Here is a 17,517-nt window from a genome sequence, read left to right as displayed (position 1 = left end):
AGCCTCTGGCGGATCTGAAGGCCCTGGCTGAATCTCTGCCTCTGGCAACACATTTTCTTCAGCCTCCTCGCTGTCCGACTCGAGCGCCGGCTGCACAGGCTTCAGGCGCGACACCATACCAGCCTCCTCGTCGTCAGGATCAGCCACAATCTGCGCAGGCCGCTGGCGGGCCCCAACAGCCTTCTTCCTCGTCATTCTCTTTCTCCCTTCCAGCATTAGAGCCTTCTTCGGAGAGCCAGTTCTTCACATAATGGTCCAAAATAGGATAATTTGAATTGAAACCAGAACTCTTCTTGTTGGGACTTAATGGGTAGATAATTAGAAAAGCGTTGTGGAAAATTGATTTTATATATGAAAATTGCTACAAGATTATTACATGCACAAAAATGGAAAGACCTGAATCATAACTGACGTATGTCTGGTGACGATGATAGAATTAGCAGAGATGGCAAAATTGAGTTGTTTGAAAGGACTATAACTACAGTTATTAGTGACTGGAAACCACTTAGGGACTTTTTGCTGAAAAAAGAAAGTGAATTTGTGATTTAGGGATTTGATTATTAGAAAGGGTAGACTATGGAAAGAAGGAAATTATGTTTTAATCTTACAGAGAGAAAGATATAGACATACTTGTAACTGCTGTTAAGAAGGCAGGAAGCCAGTTAGAACTTTTTCTTCTCCTTTCTTTCTTTTTTTTTCTCTTGTATTGTTTTCTTTGCACTTTTTTCCCCCTTATATATTTTCTTTGCTTTCCTTTGTCTTCTCTTTCAAAACTTTGAGCCTGGTCATTTGGGCCTCCAGGGAGAAGCCTGGTGTCAGGCCTGGAAGCCATCTTTTGTATTGGGCCTTCAGACCTGCCACATTTACTACTGTGTGAAATTGGGAGGGGGGATTGTATGGAGTATGGGTGATATATAGTCATAATAACATTCCTTTCTCAGAAAGTCAAGGACATCTTGCCCTGCACCTGGAAGGCTGGACCTCGGAGGCATCTCCAGGTGGGACGGTGCTTTGATTGAACCATGTGATGGACTTGTGGGTGTTGGGCAGGGACTTGAACTTTCCTTTGGGTGGGGAAAACCTGGAAATTTTCAGATTCGGGTTTTCCCAGATGTGCCAATATGAAATCTCTAATAAAATGTAACTGAGGAAACTCAAACCTCTGAGTTTTCTTTCGTTGGGGGTGTTACTTGGAACCCTGACACCTGGGTTGATTTATTTGATGATCCATTGGTGAGCTGTCCATGATACTCCTGGGAATCTCCAACACCAAAGTTCCAAAGCCTGAATACTCTTCCTATCCTGCTTCTTCAAAGTCCAACTTCTGTTTTCATGGAGTGTCACAGGGAATAACATGATTTGCATATTCTGATCTTTGTTGATGCGGAAACATAACAGTATCTGAATATCTTTTCTGAGGTGTTCATGTGCTACTGCATGCTACTCTGTGGTGTATCTCTTGACCGCTCGTTCGGTTACTGTTAATAAAAAAGGTAAAGGTTTCGTCCAGTCATCTTTGACTCTTAAGGGATGGTGTTCATCTTTGTTCCCTAAGTGAGGGAGCCAGCTTTGCCTGAAGACACTTTCATGGTCTTCTGGCCAACAAGACTATTCAGCTGGTTTGCAACGGTTCAAGCGAACTGGTTGTTAAATTCCCCCCCCGCTATCAAAATGGATCCTGGGCGCTGCGCTGCAATGGAGAAATGGGCAACGGAGCCGTCAGTGTGAGGGAAGGAGAAGGCCGCTAAGTGCATGGAATGTTGTTACCTCCCCACTGAAGTGGTACCTATTTATCTACTCATATTTGCCTGCTTTCAAACTGCTAGGTTGGCAGGAGATGGGGCAGGAACGGGAGCTGACCCCATCATGCGGGTCTTGAACTGCCGACCTTCTGATCGACATGTCCAGCCTCTTAACCTCTAGGCCACCCTATATCTCTTAAGTGCCTATTCTTTTAAAGGTTGATCCTAAAAGGCAAAAGACCTCTTTGATGTCTTCATTGCCAATTCTAAGGCTGATTGTTGTATGTGTTGTCATTAGTTTGGCCTTCTTAATATTTAATTTTAGTCCCATTTTCTCATTGTGCTCCCTGACTTTATTACTAGAGCTTGGTAGATCCTATGCATTGTTAGCTATCAGAGTAACGTCATCAGCAAAGTGCAGATTCTTCCTCTAGTTTTAAAGCCATGCTTATCTTCTTTCAATCCAGCTTCCTTTAATTCAGCATAACCAGTAGATTCAGGAGAGATTATACACTCCTTTGCCAGCCTGGATCCAGTTTGTGTCATCACATTCTGTCCATATTAGGGTTTTCTTTTCAGTAGGTACCTTTCACACGAGGACAATAAGTTCTTCTGTGATTCGCACTTTTCCAAAAACAATCTACTTTGATTGACACAACTGAAGGTCTTTCACCAATCAATGAAACATGCACTGACCTGTTTTTTCTTTTTCTTTTTTCTTTTTTTTTTGCATTCTTTGGGTTTTGCAGCTGTCCATCATGTATCAGCGATACTGTCTCACATTCCTCAATCTTTTTAAAAGCCAGCTTCAGGGGTGGGTTCTACTTACCTTTACCACCAGTTTGCAATGGGAGCGCACGTGTGCGTGCAGTTCTGTGCATGCGCAGATCATCCATTATGACATCCAGCCGGTGGGCAGAGCCTCCCGCCGCTTTTACTACCGGTTCGCAAGAACCGGACAGAACCGGGAACAACTCACCACTGGCCAGCTTGTAGATCTGGCATCACTTTTCTAAGCAGGGCTCTATCCTGTATGGACGGATGATTCAAATATTATTTTGGTATCTTATGAAATTATAGTTTGCATATTCTGCACACTTCCTTTTAGGATTTGAATGTAGAATATATATATATAAACTAATAGGTTCAGCAACCTGAAAAGAAATTGAAACTCCTTGATCTTATATATGATACTATTGCTGTCTTTCTCACATTCAATTTTAATAGTGTCTTTAAGCACAACTCATACTCTTGACAGGTATTTATCAATAACTAGAGGATTTATTTACTTCCTTCCCAACATCGTTATTCCAATAATGAAGAATAACCAATTACTTGCTTCCAGAGCAAATAAAACAGTATTTTATCACAATGTAAATGTGAGTTGATTTCTTCTAGTGCTTAATTGATAATTATTTGCCTCCATAGGCTAGAGGGCAAAGTGGGGGTTAAATTGTGATTTTTAAAAAAACTGTGGACTTTTAACGTTGTACACCACCAGGCCTCACTGTGTGAATTGTGCAGTTATATACATTTGTTTATCAAATAAATATTTTGTGATAATTTTTTGGGGTTGCTGTTGTTTTTGTCTGGTTGTATATATTACCAGGTTATAGGAATTCATTTTGGCAGATGGGCCTAAAAGAAACGAGGATACCTTATATTAAAGTATTAAAGATTTTTCATGTTTGCAGAATGTCTCTCTTTTTTTCTTCTTCTTCTTTCTTTCACATCTCGCAATCCAGTTGGCAAGCTCTGCTCTTCCCCATTTCATTACTTTTGAAAGGCTGCCTTTATTGTTTATACATAATACCGGATTAACAATGTGCAATTAAGAATATTGCTGAATACCTCTAAGAATACCTAAACTGCTTTAGAATAGATTAACATTATGTCTATGAATAGAAGATAAAACAAGACGCTATTTTGTTGATCCAGAGCCGAAGGCTTTGTAATTACAATTGTGAGAACTTAATAAGCAGTTTATATTTTTAATAAAATTGCAAGGCTGATTGAAACCTATTTACCAGCTGTGGCTTCACGTCTTCCCTATACATGCCAGTGAAATGTCAATACAAGAGTAGCTTACTTATATGAAACTAGCCAGTGCAATTCTGTAGTTGGTTGTCCATCAACCAAGATTGGCTTGCACAGAGCTCAACATCAAAGCTAAACATCATCCTTTAACTTTCACGCTATACCTAAATCTGGTGTCTTTCAGACTTCAGTCTCTCTCTCTCTCTCTCTCTCGGATTTGATAATATTAAAATGCAGAGGTGACCACATAGGAAAAAGGTCCATCAGATAATCCTGTTGTTAAGGCAATAAGCTTCCTACAGGATCTCTATAGAGAATTAAGGCAATATAGGTTGAAATAGGATGGCTTGCTGTCCGCATGCTTTCCTCCTTTACAGATAGTGCACTTTTAATTTTCCATTTATACTAACATCAATTAACGCCATATTAACGCCATCTACAATTTGACATTCTTAATAGTATTTGGTTAAAGAAGAAGAAGAAGATGTAGGATCTGTAGCAGGGGTGCTATTCAGCAGGTTCTGACAGGTTCTGGAGAACTGGTATCGGAAATTTTGAATAGTTTGGAGAACCAGCAAATACTGCCTCTGGCTGGTCCCAGAGTGGGGTGGAAATGGAGATTTTGCAATATCCTTCCCCCAGGAGTGGGGAAGGAATGGGGATTTTGCAATATCCTTCCCCTGGGGTGGGGAGGGAATGGAGATTTTGCAGTATCCTTCCCCTGGAGTGGGTTGGGAATGGAGATTTTGCAGTATCCTTCCCCTGCCACGCCCACCAAGCCACGCCCACAGAACCGATAGTAAAAAAAAAATTGAATTCCACCACTGATCTGTAGGTTTGTGGAGAATTGCACCTTTGTTCAAAACTGAAGAGTAAACTAATAATTTCACAAGGATTGGGTCGTAGAATTAATTTTGCAGACAGTTATTGCACGCGGCTTGGTTGGCCTCAAATTATAATTTGTTGACTGCATCAAAAACTGCAATCCAACTGAGATAATTCCATTCTATTGAAACATTGCTGCTATTTTTTTGGCTCACGGACAGGAGAATTTTCTGTTGCCAGTCAGAAGACAAGAAAAGTGACCTTTTCTTCTCCAGGCAATAGAGAATAGGAGATAAGAATAGATCTTAACAGACCATCTAGCTCACTGACTGATAATGGTTCTGCCATGTTTCAAAGGTTAGATCTTTCCATGCAGTGCTGGGACTTGAACCCGGGTTCAATCCTAAGCATTTGTGCATGCAAGCCACGTCCTCTTTCTAATACTTTTAAGAAGCATCCATGATAGCTCTGTCTTTGCCCTCAGGGCATATATCATACAAATGAACTTCATGCAGGAAGAAATTGTAAAGCCATTTTCCCACCTCTATTAGGACAAGAATACAGCAATTCTTTTCGGAGCATAATAACAGCAAAATATATTAGAAAAGGACAGAGCAAGATTTCATAAGAACATTTCTTTAAAAACAACAATAGGGAAAACTGAAGGAAGAAAATAATGTGTGCCTCAGTGCTGATAATATTGGGCAGTGGTGAAATCCTCGGAAGTCTGCTACCGGTTCTGTGAGTCTGCTACCGAGCGTGGATGATCACCTGAGGCGCGCCCACGCAGCGCTAAAAAAGGAACATTTTGAAGCCTTCTCAGTCTGCAAAGGTAAGTAGAACAGCAAGGGGGGGGAATCCGCTGTGCTACGCGATTTAGATTAGCTAGCAAGCAGTAAATCCGACGATTCTAGCTAATACAAATTGCGTGTCACAGCTGATCTTCACCCAGCTGATTGTCAGAAATACTGGTTTGGCTAAATTAGTAGCATTTTTTACTACCGGTTTGCCTGAACCGGTCTGAACCATTTCACCCCTGATATTGGTCTATTCCAATAGTAGGCAACTTTTTGGGAATGGTGGATGCACCTAGTTGTTGGAGAACATGCTGTGGGGATGATTTCAGAGGATGTTTGCTTATTTAACTTTTTTATTTTTGCGATGGGCATGGCTGGGAACACTTTTACTATCCTGTCTTCCTGTTATACTCTCAAGGTGCTCCTTAATCATCCCTAGCATAATATTGCATATTTTCTTGGCAGATGGGCTCCCCTCTAGACTCAATCCTAGGTGACGGCCATCCAACGTTTCAATTTTTACTGAATGCCTGTGGGGAAATATTTGGAAACACTAACATAACAGTATGGGGGGAGGGTGTTTGATGAATGCAAAAGTATTAAGCAGTTCTCAAACAGCCCTGTTTAGGATTTAGTGGCTCCGGGGTTGCTGTATCCATTGGTAAAAGGAAAGCAGGATTGAAAAAGAAGTAAAAGGAATACCTTACAGATAGTCCTTGACTTATGACCACAGAATATCTGTGACTAAGCAAAGTTGTTGTTAAGGGAGTCATGCCCAATTTTATAACGTCTTAGTTAGTTAGTTAGTTAGTTACCATATTATTCGGAGTATAAGACGCATCTTAGTTTTTTGGGAGGAAAATAAGAAAAAAGCTGATTGGCAGTGGATCGGCCTCCCAGAATACCCCCAATCAGCTGTTCCCAGAGGTGAATTTTAGCAACAGGTTCCTTGGTTGTGAGCTCTGTGCCTTTCTTTTCTTTTTTTTTTTTTCTGCCTCTGAAACTTCTGAAACTCCGTTTCAGGAAAAATGTTTTTTCCTGCCTCTGAAAGCCTCTGAAACAGAGTTTAAGAAAAAAAGCCTGTGAAGCTCTGTTTGGGGGCTTCTTTTCTGAAGCTTTGTTTGGGGGCTTCTTTTCTGAAACTCTGTTTCGGGGCTTCTTTTCGGAAGCTTCTTTTCTGATGCTTTTTTCAGCCTCTGAAACCTCCATCTGAGAAGCTGGGTGAGGCTACATTTGGAGTATAAGACGCACCCAGATTTTCACCCTCTTTTTTGGGGGGGAAAGGTACGTCTTATACTCCGAAAAATATGGTAGTTAGTCAAACATGTACAAGATAGCAGGTATAGGTTGTTGTGGCTCTGTTGCCTGAGCCTGGGCTATCGACAGATGCAGACTCTGAGAGTGAGGGAGAGGAGTTGGCAAGGCCTCCCTCTCCAGGACCCTCCTCTCTGGCAATGCCTTCGGAGGACACCGAAGGCCAAGAGATAGGCCCAGAGCCAAGCACGTCCCCGCAACCACAGGTGGACAGCGACGAAGGAATAAGTGCTGGCTGGATCCTCAGCAGCGGCACAGGGAGAAGCGTGCGGAGCAGAGGGGAAGGTGTGCCAGAGATTAGCTGAGTCACTGGACCATGCCCCACAGGGTATAAATGTGGGTGTGGTGGCTGGTTCAGTTTGTGACGAGCAAAAACTAGAAATAATCCATGATCTCTGCATTACGGGACTTCTGCCTGCCTTGTCGGACTGCATTTGGACTAATCCTTGTATTGCTGAAACTTTGCCTGCTTTATCGGAATGCTTGCAGTCTAATCTTTGTTTTGTGTGAGTAAAGTCTCAATTGGCAGCTAGCCACTGGGTTGCTGCCAGCTTTATCTTCAAAGACTTTGTTGTGTGGCTTATTAACTCCGGGCCGTCTGTGGGGGTGCGTGTGTGGGACGGGGACAGAACATAGGTATATACATAAACAAAGGAAATAAGTACAGCTAATGGGGACAGTAAGACAGGGATGGTAGGCATGCTGGTGCGCTTATGCACGCCCCCTTACAGACCTCTTAGGAATGGGGTGAGATGCACAGTAGACAGTTAGAGGTTGAAGCTATGGAGGTTTGAGGCTGTAACAATGGAGTCAGGTAGAGCATTCCGGGCATTGATCACTCTGTTGCTGAAGTCGTATTTTCTGCAATCGAGTTTGGAGCGGTTTACCTTGAATTTGTATTGATTGTTTGCCTATGTATTATTGTGGTTGAAGCTGAAGAAGTCATTGACAGGTAAGATGTTGTAGCAGACAATTTTGTGTACTATGCTTAGATCGGACCACAAGAGGTGCAGTTCCAGATTGTCCAAGCCCAGAATTTCAAGTCTGGTGGCATAAGGGATTGTATTGCGAGTAGAGGAGTGGAGTACTCTTTTTGTGAAATACCTCTGGATCTGTTCAATCGTGTTAATGTCTGATATACAGTGTGGATTCCAGGCGGATGAGCTGTATTCAAGAATTGGTCTGGCAAAGGTTTTGTATGCCCTAGTTAGCAATACAATGTTACTGGAGAAGAAGCTTCGCAAGATTAGGTTAACAATTCTTAATGACTTTTTGGCAATGCTGTTACAGTGAGCTCTGGGGCTTAGATCATTTGAGATAAGTACTCCTAGATCCTTGACAAAGTGAGGGTCGTCTACAAGATCGTTTCTGCCCAGTTTGTATTTTGCCACAGTTGTTAAGTAAATCATGTGGTCACTGGACTAACCTACAAAAGGCATCCAAAATCTGGGATCCATGACTCCTGTTGGGTTGAAATTTGGCAAATTTATGGTTGATTCAGTACTGATCCGCCTCCACACCACTGCTTGGAGTTTTAGCAGACCAGTCCTGGCATAACCCTCCAGAGGCCTGGTAGACCAGCCCCTGCTTTGGTCACTGGAGATCTGGTAGACTGGTCCCATTCTAGCTTTCTGGAGGCTGGGTGGACTGGTCCCACCATCATCTGCTAAAGGGTGTGTGTGTCAGCCATGGTGAAGCTGGCAGGAAATCAAAACTCACTCCCTGTCCTACTGCTTCTTTTATCCTTGGTCATTCTGTTTCTCTGTTTAGGTAAGAGGAACTATCTAGGAAATGATGATCCAACAGATCAGGGTTTGTCCAATTGAAAATAAAATAAAATAAAATAAAATAAAATAAAATAAAATAAAATAAAATAAAATAAAATAAAATAAATAATAATAATAATAATAATAATAATAATAAATTATTATTATTATTATTATTATTATTATTATTATTATTATTATTATTATTATTATTATTATTATTATTATTATTATACCGCCCTTCTCCCGAAGGACTCAGGGCGGTGTACAGCCAATTTAAAAACACAGGACAGAACAATGATTAAAAATTAAAATAATTAAATAGATTTGGCCGATTTAAAACCCCAAAAATTTAAAATACCCCAATTTAAAATTATTATGTTGATAGCCCTGCCTGGCGGAACAACAGGGTCTTCAGTGCGCAGCGAAACACCCGGAGGTCGGAGATCTTATGTATTTCTGGGGGCAGTTCATTCCACAGGGCTGGGACTCCCACAGAGAAGGCCCTTTCCCGGGTGTCGCCAGCCGACATAACTTGGCTGATGGCACCCTGAGGAGACCCTCTCTGTGGGAACGGACTGGTCAGTGGGAGGCTATTGGTGGCAGAAGACGGTCTCGAAGGTACCCTATGCCATGGGACATGGCATATATATTGAGTACTTCAAATATATGATAAAAAGGAATATTAGAAAAGACATAAACTACTTGACACTACACATAATTACGGTGGCCAGATTGGCTATAGCACAATTGTGGAAAACAGATCGTATGCCAACAGATCAGGAAGTAATACAAAAAATTTATACATGCACAGAAATGGATAAGTTAACTCTAGAATTAAAAGATAAGGAAGACTCAAAGTATTTTATAGTATGGAATAGATGGTATAAGTGGATAAACCAAAGGAAAAAAGGGTAAAGATAAGAATTAGAGGAAATGCAAAAAAAAAAAAAATGCACCGTCAGATAGATAGAAAAGGTAAATAAGTCACTGTTTGTAGATTTGTATATATGTGTTTATATAATTATATGTACTTAGTTTGTTAGTGTAATTATGGATTGAAAATGTAAATTTTAAGAGAGAGAAAATTTGTATATTCTCTCTTTTTGTTTTTGTTTGTTAATATTTTTAAATTCAATAAAGTTTGTTTTTAAACTTAAAAAAAAGAAAAGAAAATCAATCTATAGCCTTAGCAGCTAGTTGACCTTGGCCAATGTTGGCCAGATTTGGACACTAAGCAGGGTCAAGCATCATTCACACTTGAATGGGAGACCACCGAGAACTCTAAGAACTTGAGGCTAGATTCAGTAGTCAAAAAACATTTTGGAAGAAAACAGCAGTAAAATATCTCCATGCAATTTCCAAGAAAACTGCATGGATGTGTCAAGGAAGTTACCAAGAGTTGAGCTTACCTCAGAGAGGACGTTACTTACAGCCATATTTATTGAACAGTTAGTGCATCTAGGAAATGAGTTTGTAAATGTACAAGGAACAAGTAATGTAAATTTATATGTCTGTCTGCCAAAGTTTTAGATTTGCATTTAATTTGCCTTGTGGGTCTTTGAGGTTCTTCCTGCAAGCTCTAAAAATGGCTGTCTTACATTTTACAATGCATTTCCAAAGCAACTTAATATGATTTGTGCTTGAATTTATACTTCAGACGGGAATTCGAGTTATGATTATTTCTTCCTCTTCAAATCATCAAGCCTTCCTGAATAGGTTCAACTGAAAAACAGAACGGTCTTAACAGTCTTTTATAGCCAAGATTTGTAAAGGATCAATATAGTTCCCATCAGGACAATAAATTATTTGCTGAAACACTTCCAGGAATTAAAATGTTCAGTTTTTATTAACTTTTTTCTTCTTGAACTGGAAGCTTCTTCATGGTGTTGGATAGCTGGTGTTCTCCCAATGTCACTCAAAACCAATAGATAGTACACAAACAATTAGCTCAGGGTTAGATTTTAGGATTGCTACTATTTAATAAAGGGGAGCCATACCAAAATAAAATATTTCTCCTGATATGGCTATCTAAAGTCTAGTGGTTAAGGTACTGGCCTAAAAACCAGGAGACTGTGAGTTCTAGTCCCACCTTAGGCACAAAGCCAGTTGGATGAAGTGCTGGGACTTTATAGTCCTCTTGAAGATTGTTCCAGATCAACTTGTTTCCTATTAAGTGATATTTCCACTAGCCCCTCACCCAAGCACATTCCTCTTGTACGTGCAGGTTTTGTGTTAAAGTTCTGTTTCTCCTGTTGCACTTTATTTTTTAAAATATTTTTGATAGTTTAAGTGATTGTGTTACTCTACTTTTGGCTTCTGTTGTCTACATTGGCTTCTGTTGCGAGGGATGCATCTGATTAACTGGCAGAATAGATATTGTAGATAAGTACAACTACTTTACACTGATCCCATACAAATGAGCCCTCAACAAGTACTATTTGTTTCCTACCTATTCAACAAAGATAGCTTCCATTGCTTGCTAAACGTTTCTCCTAAGCACAGAGACCAGGGCTTGAACTTGAGAACTTAAGTATATAAAACTGAGCTGTGGTGGCACAGTGGTTAGAATGCAGTATTGCAGGCTAACTCTGCTGACTGCAGCAGTTCGATCCTGACCGGCTGAAGGTTGATTCAGCCTTCCATTCATCCGAGATCGGTAAAATGAGGACCTAGATCATTGAGGGCAATAGGCTGACACTGTAAACCACTCAGAGAAGGCTGTAAAGTCTTAAGTGGTATGTAGTCTAAGTGCTATTGCTATATGTTCTCCAGAGGTGGCCTTTACATAATTTAACTACCGGTTCGCCCAGCATCGAAAATGTGAGTGCGTGGGCACATGTGCCCAGCCTTCCCTGCATTGCTTTGCTCACGCACGCACCTTCCGCGCATGTACTCAGCCTCAAAAATGTGCCTAAATAGGACAGCATAGAGCCGATTTCTGCTACTGGTTTACGCGAACCGGTCCGAACCGGCTCAATACCACCTCTCATGTTCTCCTCCTAAGCAATTGTGCAGTCCTCATAACTTCCTTTTGACCGTAGCATATTACACACAGCTCCTTTCCTATAACAAGTACAGGCGCTGGAATCTCAATGAGTTATTTCATCTTCTGAACCTGGATCTCCAGTGTGGAATGTAATTAAATCACTGAGCCAACAAATATTTCGGGGCCGCCTATTCCCTCAATCTATCCCATTGTGAATCAGATTGTTTCCGAGAGAATATTTGCGCTGCAGGCGGGTTTTGTCTCCTAGAATGAAGGTATTGATAGCATGTAGATTTTTTTCTTTTTTATTCATTAAACGGAAATCCTGGAGTAATCCCTCTTCCTCTTGTCTCTTCCTTTGGATCCAGGCCGCGCACTGCTCAGGCTTACCGACAAAAAGCTTGAGCGAATGGGGATTGCTCAGGAGAGCTTACGTCAGCACATTCTGCAGCAAGTGCTCCAGCTGAAAGTGAGGGAGGAAGTTCGAAACCTACAGCTACTCACGCAAGGTAGGAAACATTCAACTCAAGGAGAATGCAGAAGGTGAGACAGGAAGGTCACCTTCAAGCAAGGAGAGATTAATTTGATGCTCTCCAGCGCGAACTTATGCACAAGGAGGTCTCGTGCAACCAGAGCACTCTCCCTCACATCGCGCAAGAGGAAAATAAGAAAAACAGGTGATTTATGTATTATGGACTACCTGCCTGTTATGATAAGAGCCCTTTTTTGTATTAGAAAGAAGCCCTTCTATTGCTTCCTAACACATATTTGCATACACAAGTTGGTCCTTCTGGAGACAAGTATATTCTGTGTTAATTAATGGAAACGAAATAGGGATGATTTGCTTCTATATCATTCATGCTGCTGCGGAAAGAATCCATTGTTTCACTTCATGTGGGCTGATTTTGAAAGCAGAAGCTTTGTGCTTAATTATTTGGATTCTAGTGTTAGTCAATACAGTATTATTCCATGGTGATCTCTTTCATTGTCTGAAATCCAGCTGGCCAAGATGAGGAATATACTGTGTATGTTTTGTTATGCTGTGATATCAGTACTGGCTGTTTTCTGTCACCTTCTGTTATGAATTTATGCTTGCAGAACAGGCAGAGACTGGAACCAACACATCTAAAAGGTGCTAGGTTGGAAAAGCTTGCATAGAAGGAAGGAAAGGACTAGGCAAAGCTATTCTCAGCAGCTGAGTTGTGTAATGCTGAATTCTCTGGATCATAACAGGGCTAAATCCATGGCCCAAGGGAAAGCTTTTACCACCAGACACAACATAATTCCAACCTGTTAGTCTACTGTCTAAGAAGTTAAACTTTAAAAACCGCTACAAAGCCTTATGCCGCCAGATAAAGGCAGAATGTACCAATCACCATTGCAAACAGGAGCTGTTATACTCAAAGTCCATCTGAGCCTTCTATAATTTCGTAAATGCCAAACTTAAAAACTCAAAAACTATCCCACCCCTAAAAGGGTCTAATGGGGAAGATTGTAACAATGAAGCTGTTAAGGCCAACCTCTTCAATACATTCTTCAGTTCAGTCTTCGTTGACAGCAATGGCTGCTGCCCCACATTTCCTAATCGTACCATAACTAATTGTAACGATTTACTACATGTTGATTTTACAGTAGATAACGTTGAAACGGGACTAAGTAACCTAAAGCCATCCTCAAACCCTCACAGCTTCAACTTTAAACTGTCTACCGTGGACCTCACCCCATTCCTAAGAGGTCCATAAAGGGGGCGTGCATAAGCGCACCAGTGTGCCTACCATCCCTGTCCTACTGTCCCCATTTATTTGTATTCGTTTCCCTCATTTGTGTCCATGTTTATATTCATACCTGCTATCTTGTACATGTTTGACAAACTAATAAGTAAATAAATAAAATAACTTCTTTCAAGGCTCACACCAAAACAGATGAAACTTATTCTGGAAGAAACTGAGTAAGAACACAGAACATAGAATAATAGGTCACAAGAGGCAACTGGACTTTCTGGTTTTCTTTGAAGACGTTTCACTTCTCATCCAAGAAGCCTCTTCAGCTCTGAATGGATGGTGGGGAAGTCAGAGCTGAAGAAGGTTCTTGGATGAGAAGCGAAACATCCTCAAAGAAAAACCAGAAAGTCCATTTGCCTCTTGAAAAGGCACCTTTGGGACAACCATGACCTGAATGACTGAGAATCTCCATAAACACATAGAATAATAGGATTGGAAAGGACCTGGGAGGTCTTCTAGTCCAACCTCCTGCCCATGGCAAGAGATCCTATACCATTCCAGACATTCTTTGGGCTTGATCACATGGATACATGTGATCACAGAAAGTATAACAGAATAACAGAACAGAATAATAGAGTTGGAAGGGATGCCAGAGATCCTCCAGTCCAACCCTTCATCCAAGCAGGAGACCTTATACCATTTTAGACAAATGGTTGTCCAGTCTCTTCTTAAAAGTATATCCTCATTTTTCCATACTCACACTTTTTATATAAAAGAAAGTAAATACTCATCCAGCACTATATAATCTTCTCTCAACTTGAAGTCAAAATTGGAATAGATGTAAGAGATTTGATCAAAAGCATCTTGCAATATCTGTCCACTAATTAATCTTATCATCTTGGATTCAAACTATAGTAACATTTTAACTACTTGGATCAACTCAACTTGATAGCAATCTTGTCTTATCTATATGATAAAGTCTAGATCTTCCTATTGTTCTAAATGAGTAAATTTTAGCTAAGAAAGTTGATTTGGACTATCTGTAATCCCTTGATTTCTCCTGCCAAATCAGATTTCTTTCCCTTGATTGAGCTTGATCCAGTCTTGCCTGATTAATCGAAGAAGTAATTGGTTTCTCCTCTGAGCCTTATGAAACCTCACGATAGAAATATTACAGAATAGATGTTTAAATGGGCGTTAAACTTTACCTTCTCAAAACAAAACAAAAACAAGCCAAGCCAAAATAGATCAACCAAAATGACCCAAAAAAGAATTTAAGTTTTCAAGTTCATCAGGCAAGTTATTATCCTGAATGCAGGTCAGAAAAGAAAGAAAAAGTCCATAAATTAGGTGGGGTGTCATGACTTAAAAGATGAATTTCAAATCAGTTCCAAGATGATGATTGTGGAACAAATTTAGTTGTGTAAGATGTTAGTAAAATAAACTGGTTGGTCCTACACCTGTGAAAAAAGAACCATTTATTCCCAGTCTGCTTTTACTGAATGCAAAGGATCATAGGCTGGAATTTTGGTTGCTAAGTGATGTGGCCATAAAACTAGATGTCAGATGATTGCATCACTTAGCAACTGCAATCCCCACAATCCCAGTTGCAATTATTAAGCAAAATTTCAAAATTTACCAGTTGTTATCTGAGTACCAACCCCAAAGCAAGCCTTTCCTCACTCTTTATAAATAATGCATTGATACCTTGTTCATTTATCGCTCTTCAAGAATCTGAAAAATTAAATTAAAATAGTCATTAAATGAGGATGAAAGGAGTGGTGCGGTGGCCTAGAGGTGGAGCTCTTGCCTCACAATCAGGAAGCTGTGAGTTTGATCTTAGGTAGAGGCAGATATTTCTCTCTCTGGGCACAATGAGAATATATCTGCTGAACAAATCTCCACATTGACATCAGGAAAGGCATCCAGCCAGTAAACACTCTGTGTCTGGGTTCCGACAGATGCCCTAATTAAATCATAAGTCTCGAGCCAAGCTTCAAAAGAAATCCAGTTATTTATTAGAAGCTTCATGTTGGCACGTTCCCAAGTGAAGCCAGCTCTGACCCTACATAATATACACTCCAATTATGACCCTGTTTCCCCCCTCCCCCCCAGGATGTGTCATCAATCACATTCACCAACGGAGCAATTTCGCAGGTTGTAGAGGTCACTCCCCTCTGGGCTGCTGTAGGTAACCCTGGGATACAGCCGTGAGAGAGATAAGCATGGAATGTGCATCTGTCTTTGGCTGCTGTGCCATTTCGCCGGTTTCCCATCCCCCCTGGCCTATGGCAACTCAAGAGCAGGCCAGGAATGCTTTGCAAGTTGACACTCTGCTAGTTCCATTCGGTTGCCCAGACTTATGGGGTCATTAAAAGAAGATGATTAAATGCAGAAGAAAGATGTGAAAGAGTAGAGGAATTTGCAGAGGTTGCTTGAGGTAGTCCTTCTCCAAATAGCCAGCTATAAAATTTGATGATTTAAGATTTGATACCCTATATTCATAGAATACATCTTGGAACTCCAGAGGCTATTGTAGACTTCCTCAATTGGTTCCAGTCTTTTCCCTTCCTTTTCAAGGCAAGGATTTGAAATGTATTTCTATTTCCCTTGTGAAATCAAGGCTCTGACTTGATTTTTCTTCGTTAACTTTAATCTAAGCCTAGGTAGGTTGGGCTGAGAGAGAGAGTAAGTGGTGGTTGAGTGAGGACTTCAACTTGTCTAACATCCTAACCATTACAAACAGTGTATTGGGCAGAAGGCTAAATTTGTCCATTCTTCTTTGTTTCCTCTTGTTGCCTGGCACTTTTCTTTGTTCAATATTGCTACAATATAAAATATGGGATCCTTACTGTTGTTCTTGACCAGTCCTTGGTTCAGAACTCACTCACAGGATGAAAAGACAAGATCTGATCACTGTGAAAATTAGGTGAGATTTGCAGTTATTTCCAAATTTAATATTGCAAATTTGAACCAGCTTCCTCTCTCTAACTGCATATTCGAATCAGCTTTCTTAGTAAATATCCACATTCAAAAAGGAACTTACTGGGAGTCATAACAATTATTTTTTTTATATCATTCATAATTTCAGAGTTTCAAGATTCCAGCTCTCTGTGAGCATACACCATGAATGGTACTACTGTTGCTAGATCTCCCTAATGCATGGTTTGTTGAGTATGGTTTCAGAATAGAATAGAATAGAATAGAATAGAATAGAATAGAATAGAATAGAATAGAATAGAATAGAATAGAATAGAATAGAATAGAATTTTTTATTGGCCAAGTGTGATTGGACACACAAGGAATTTGTCTTTGGTGCATACGCTCTCAGTGTACATAAAAGAAAAAATACATTCATCAAGAATCATAAGGTACTACACTTAATGATAGTCATAGGGTACAAATAAGCAATCAGGAAACAATATCAATATAAATCATAAGGCTCCAAGCAACAAAGTTACAATCATGCAGTCATAAGTGGAAGGAAATGGGGGGTGGGAGCGATGAGAAGATTAATAGTGCAGACTTAGTAAGTAGTTTGACAATGTTGAGGGAATTATTTGTTTAGTGGAGTGATGGCGTTCGGGAAAAAACTTTTCTTGTGTCTAGTTGTTCTGGTGTGCAGTGCTCTACAGGTAAGATAGAGTATTAAGTAATATATAAGTAATATAGTCTTGCAGGTGCTAAGGGCTACAGGTGTTTGTATCAAAATGTAGGGACTTTGCTCTACAAGAGACTGACTTGTGTCAGTCTCACCAATGTGCCTTCTCCATTGCTGTGGTTTTAGCTTGATTCAGATTCACCTGCCTTTGACTTTATTTGCTGACCTACTGTTTGGAAAGCATTTGCTGCTGAGATTATGCCAAGTATAAGCACACTTATACATCATGGTACACAGTGGTGTGATAATTATAATTTTTCTCCCTAATTATTTGCAGGGTAAAAATTAATAATGTTGTTTTGCCAGGTGGTGCAATTTATTTATTAGTTCAATTTATATGCCGCCTTTCTGCGGAGACTCAGGGCGGCTGAATGATTTTCTTTTGTCAAAAAGGAAAAGTATGCATGTGGGTGGTATCCTCAACTGTGATGCAGGAAAGAAAGGAAGAAAATGAACTATGAACAGTTGATTTTTTTTGCATTAATGGAAAATATCTGGGACAAATGATGACAATCCCTTTCAGATAGTTGACCTTGAGGGAAGCAATTCCTAAGATTCCCCTTCTGAGTGAAGTTAATGCTATGTCAGCCACTAAGTCTTGTGAACCCTTCACAAGACTTAGATTGGGGTCAATAGTTCTCTGTAGTGCTTTTGATAGTTTAGAT

The 17,517-nt window shown here is 40.3% G+C and overlaps 1 protein-coding gene across 1 annotated transcript in view; it reads left to right on the top strand.

Moving 5' to 3' along the window:
• The window catches only part of SAMD12 (sterile alpha motif domain containing 12), a 326,394-nt gene that overhangs the window by 111,969 nt on the left and 196,908 nt on the right, over positions 1-17,517 (top strand). Inside the window, exon 4 of the mRNA XM_034422216.3 lies at positions 11,839-11,979. Within this exon, the coding sequence (XP_034278107.1) occupies positions 11,839-11,979 (141 nt within the window). The remainder of the gene's footprint in view (positions 1-11,838; positions 11,980-17,517) is intronic.

This window comes from Pantherophis guttatus, chromosome 3 (assembly GCF_059756535.1).
Source record: "Pantherophis guttatus breed Tessera chromosome 3, ASM5975653v1, whole genome shotgun sequence".
Lineage (NCBI taxonomy): Eukaryota > Metazoa > Chordata > Lepidosauria > Squamata > Colubridae > Pantherophis > Pantherophis guttatus.
The sequence above is the reverse complement of the archived record's forward strand: the minus strand, read 5'-3'. Positions and strand labels throughout refer to the sequence as shown.